Source organism: Xiphias gladius, chromosome 24 (assembly GCF_016859285.1).
Source record: "Xiphias gladius isolate SHS-SW01 ecotype Sanya breed wild chromosome 24, ASM1685928v1, whole genome shotgun sequence".
NCBI lineage: Eukaryota > Metazoa > Chordata > Actinopteri > Istiophoriformes > Xiphiidae > Xiphias > Xiphias gladius.
In genome coordinates, this window is record NC_053423.1 from 9,925,430 (window position 1) to 9,930,225 (window position 4,796).

At 41.6% G+C, this 4,796-nt stretch overlaps 1 protein-coding gene across 4 annotated transcripts in view; it reads left to right on the forward strand.

Annotated features, from left to right (window-relative positions):
- hibadha (3-hydroxyisobutyrate dehydrogenase a) overlaps positions 1-4,459 on the forward strand; it is a 30,001-nt gene extending 25,542 nt beyond the window's left edge. For all 4 annotated transcript variants that reach the window (XM_040121252.1, XM_040121253.1, XM_040121250.1 and 1 more), the window contains 2 exons: positions 2,051-2,207; positions 2,888-4,459. In XM_040121252.1, the coding sequence (XP_039977186.1) occupies positions 2,051-2,207; positions 2,888-3,046 (316 nt within the window). In that variant the 3' untranslated portion in view covers positions 3,047-4,459. The remainder of the gene's footprint in view (positions 1-2,050; positions 2,208-2,887) is intronic.
- Positions 4,460-4,796: the final 337 nt, after the last annotated feature.

Genomic DNA, 4,796 nt, shown 5'->3' on the forward strand with positions numbered 1-4,796 from the left:
GGCATCAGACCAGGACGAGGAGCTAATCGCCATGAAAAGGCAGTTAATATCAGCACTGCAAATGAACTCCACCTGCTAGAGCTCCCAGCAGATAAACACATAAATACCCTCCCCTCTTATTTTCATCCTCACCTCCATCTCTTTCGCATTTCTTTAATCTACAACGGCATTGCACAGCAACACGTTTGTTTTACCGTTTGTGTCCGTGTGTTTATCCATGTCAATCTTGTTAAAGCGTGACATGTCCTCTTCTCCACGCAAATTACCGCAGGCGAGGAACAACACCACTGCGTCAGCTAATAACCACAGCTGTGTGTATGTGTGTGATTTTGTGTGTGTGTGTGTGTTTGTGTATGTGTGGGGAGCATGAGGGGAACTTCATTGATTTATCGTTAACAGAGGACAACAGCTCCCTGTCAGCGTCTATGGTCGCTATAACAAACGATCTGTGCGCTCGGACGCGCTTTATTGTAGCTCAGCCAGTAACCTTTTCAGCTGCTGACCCAGAACGCAGGGAGGGTGTGGAGAGATGGGGGGGTTTGTGTGCGATGTCAAACATATGTCCCCCAGAGTCCTCAGACAGGGAGGTGTCAGCAGGGAAGACATGGGGGAGGAAGAGGAGAGAAGGCGGAGGAGAGTAGACGTAGGACGGCGAGGGATGCTTACAGACATAAACTAAAAAAGCCATCATGAGCAAGACTGCCATTAAAAAAATTGCAAGCTAAAACACATGTTTACACACACACATGCACACAGACAGTGTCACTTATGCCACATTTCCAAAACAGTTTGTTAAAAAAATGTGGGAGTCTGAGGGGACACAAAAGAAACGAAGGGAAAAGGAGGAGGGAGGCATGGAGAGAGTGTAAATGCAATTCCCATTCTTAATTAGTTAGTAGACAGCTAATAAAAACTGTGGTAGTAATGGCAGAATGAGAGCCAGGTGGAGGGAGGGAGGGAGGCTGCTGGCCTTAAGGACCTATGATGGTTTAATAGTCATATTGAGAGCAGAATAGAGTTACAGGCCTGTAAGTAACAGTTAAGTGAGGCAGCCAGGGCTTGATGTGGTCAGCTTTACACTGGCCTTTTAAACTGTTAATATACAAAAGCTGCACTACACAGACACAGACGCTATAGTTGCACCCTCCCTACTGTAATGTTTGGCACTTTGTTTCATCCCCTGCTTCTTTCTGTCTGTACTCTATTTGTCTCTTTTGCTTCCACGTATCATAGCCTGGAGATTTGTCCTCTTGCATATGAAAGTAGGTTGCTGCAAAATGGGGCAGCAGAAGTTAAGAGCGTGCTTCTATACGTGACAGCGAGGTTTATGGCTCCCCTGTGCTGCTTAACCACTTCTCCACCTCCTCCAGCTTCTTTTTTTCATGAAAGAGGGATGATGAAGGATAGATGTGCTGGTAAACATCAATACTGCATTAGCCAGCATTACAAAGCTTTCAGCCATTAACACTGAGGAATGGTCGCAGCCAGGCATAAGGTTCAATGGGGGTCACTACAATCACCAGGCGGCCCCACACCCATCTTTTTCCATGTTTCTCTTTTGCCCTGTTGTGAAAATGAATTCTATAATCTGCGTTCCTGTTCCTCCCGACCCTATCTGTCCCATTTCCTCATTACTACTTGCATAATTCCTCTTTCCTTTTTTAACTCTGTCATTTCTTCACTTAGCCTAAAAAGTTAAATGGAAGTATAATAATCTGTTTATCAATTACATATTCATCTTCTGTAATATTACATTATGCTTCTGTTTAGGAGACATTTATATTGCACTTCATACAAGGGAATGTTTTGTGGGCTTTCTCTGACTAATATTGTAAAAAGTATCCTCACTGTGGTCATTGTAGTGGTCAATGTAGGCCTCCAGACAGTTTTACAACAAGGAGATTTGCTTTGATTTAAACTCTGATCTTCACCAGGGGCTTTTTTAGGGTTTGAATTTCACCATATCACTATTATGATTTACCTATGTATCGCCCATGTAACAGTTTCAGAGGATTATTTGACCCCTTGCTTCTTCCCCTTCTTGTCCCAGACTGGGTTTGGACCCAAAGCTGCTGGCAAAGATCCTCAACATGTCCTCAGGTCGTTGCTGGTCCAGCGACACGTACAACCCAGTCCCTGGGGTCATGGAGGGAGTCCCCTCTGCCAACAACTATCAGGGCGGTTTTGGAACCACACTAATGGCAAAGGTACAAGACCTGCCGCTCTCTGTCTTTGTGTCACACTTTCTTTTCATCATCATCTGTGACTCTTTGTTAGGGCTGCATCAAATGATCTGTTTCATTACCAATAAATCTGTTGATCAGTTTTTTGATTTTTTTGTTTAGTCTATAAATTGTCAGAAAATAATCAAAAATACCCATAACATGCTTCCAGAGCCCAAGGAGGAATCTTCAAATTTCTTCAACTAACAGCCAAAAACAAAATTGCTCCCATTGACTAACTGAATAATTGACTTATCATTTCAGCTGCTACTCCTAATTCTTCTTTTCTTTTCTTCATTTAGTTTCTTTTTTGTCATCTCAACTGTGTCTTTTGCTTTGTTTCACGTCTAACTGTTCTTTTGTCTCAGCGTGGTACTGTCTGCTCTCCTCTTCACCAGTCCGTCTGTGACTTATTATGTGCCACTTGATTTTACTGTCACTCCATTAGCTCTTCTGTAATGGTTTGTCTGTGTATTATTTATTGCATCTGGGTGTCTGTTAAATCACATGCAAACTCTGCTCTGCATACGTAGCCTGGGTAGTTCGATCTCTCATACACTTAGTTTAAGAAATTTGATAGTATTAAATACATACTTTCTTAGAATCACATATCAGCCTTTAGTCCACCTATCTGATACTCTGCCCCTCTTTCGTTCTGTTTCTAGGATCTTGGTTTGGCCCAAAACACTGCCACCAACACTAAGACACCCATCCCGCTGGGTTCCCTCGCCCACCAGATCTACCGAGTCATGTGCTCCCGTGGCTACGCTAACAAGGACTTCTCATCTGTCTTCCAATTCTTACGCGAAGAGGAAGGACAGTGAGCGTAGGGGAGCACAGTTGACTTTGATTTTACCCTACACACACCACAACCACACATCCAGTGCCCCTTATCCCACTATGCTCAGGAGAGACTAAGGCCTTGCCCTCAGGCACAGATCTGCAGTCCAATTAACAAACTGTGTCTCGACGTGTGTCCCGTCATCGCATTAACTGAATTATATTTTCAATTCATGACTGTCATTCTGCATGCGGGGAAGTGCTAAAACTGACCTTAGATCAGTATCTAGACACAAAGCAGCTCTTTTCCTAGGCTGGGCTGATAGGCCAGAGTGGGGAAAAGGAGAGGGAGGATCAGGTGCTGCAGGTTTACATGTAACAGTGCTAAAAATTGGGGGGTTTTCAGGATGATTGAGAAGTAATAATTGCATTAATGTTAAAAGTTAAGTATGCTTTTGTCGGGTTGTGCTTTTTGCCTGTTACCCAAAAGACCTGATAGAGGACACAAAAAACAAACAAATAAACAAAGCAAGATACAGAAAGGATTCGCATAGTAATGGAAATTTCTTTGAACAGACAGTGCAAGAACGTGCAGAGTTTGGTAAATACTTTTGCTAATTGAAAAAGAATTCACAGCACTACATGTAAAATAACCAAAACTGGCCATACTATAGGCTCAGAGTTTACTTGGTTTGTTACATTTCCTTGTTTATGGGTGGTTTCAGTCAGTTACTTAGGTGCCACCTGGGACTTCAATGCCAGCATACGTACTTATTCGCTTCATTATTCCATCATCCAGTTCTTATTTTTTACTTTGTGAATACATTAGAGTTACAGTTTGTTCTTTGGCACTACATTTAATTCTCATTGGAAGGACCAGTTCTGCTCTACTATACTATGAGATAAATGTCTGGTTATTTTTGCACTTTGTGCATCGCGGCGCGATGTGCTGGGTTATTTTGATAGAGTTACAGAATATCTTTGAATTTACCTCTCTTCTCTACTGTCTACATCTGCTTATCGAGCCACTGGAGTATTATTTTGTGACCAATACTGTTTAAATTATATACAGTTCCCATCAAAATGTTGTTCCCACTGTCTAGCACTTTCTCTCGCCCGTTTTTACTTTTATTAAAGTCTGTCCTCACATATGGTTCCTCTCTGTCCCTGCCTTTGTCTCTCTCTCAGCTTGTATGATGTTTGTGTAAAGTGTCAGTGAGGAACGGTTCTTCCCCGCTCTTAGCAAATGTACATAATGTATATTTCATATTGTGTAGTATTGGAGAGGAATCTAAAGAACTGTCACTTTTTTTTTTAGTAAAATTCATTAATAGTGTCTACAGTTTCTTTGCTCTGTGAAACAGATCCTCAGTCACACTGTAGCCTAAAATAAAAAGATGTTCTGTGTATTTGGTGTTTGTCCGGTTTTGTAAGATAAGTACAGTATGTTAATGAAATTGTTGCATTTGTCATTCAAAGTATAATTCAATATACCTCATGTAATCACCTCTCAGCGTTGAATTTTTTATTCACATAACAGTAGGTGGACATTGTGGAAATAGCGGTTCCAAATGACATTTGTTAGTGATGAGTTCAGTGAGTAAGTACAGAGCATTTGAGAGAGTGGCTCAATGGTCATCTTACCTGTTAACTGATGAGAAAGTAGACACCAAAATTTTTCATAGAGCCACTATTCTGTACATAACGTACAACAATGTTAAAGCTATTGTGTGTGTGTCTTTGTCCAAAACAAATAGGGTATATCAACAAATGAAGATGGCTTATGTGGCCATG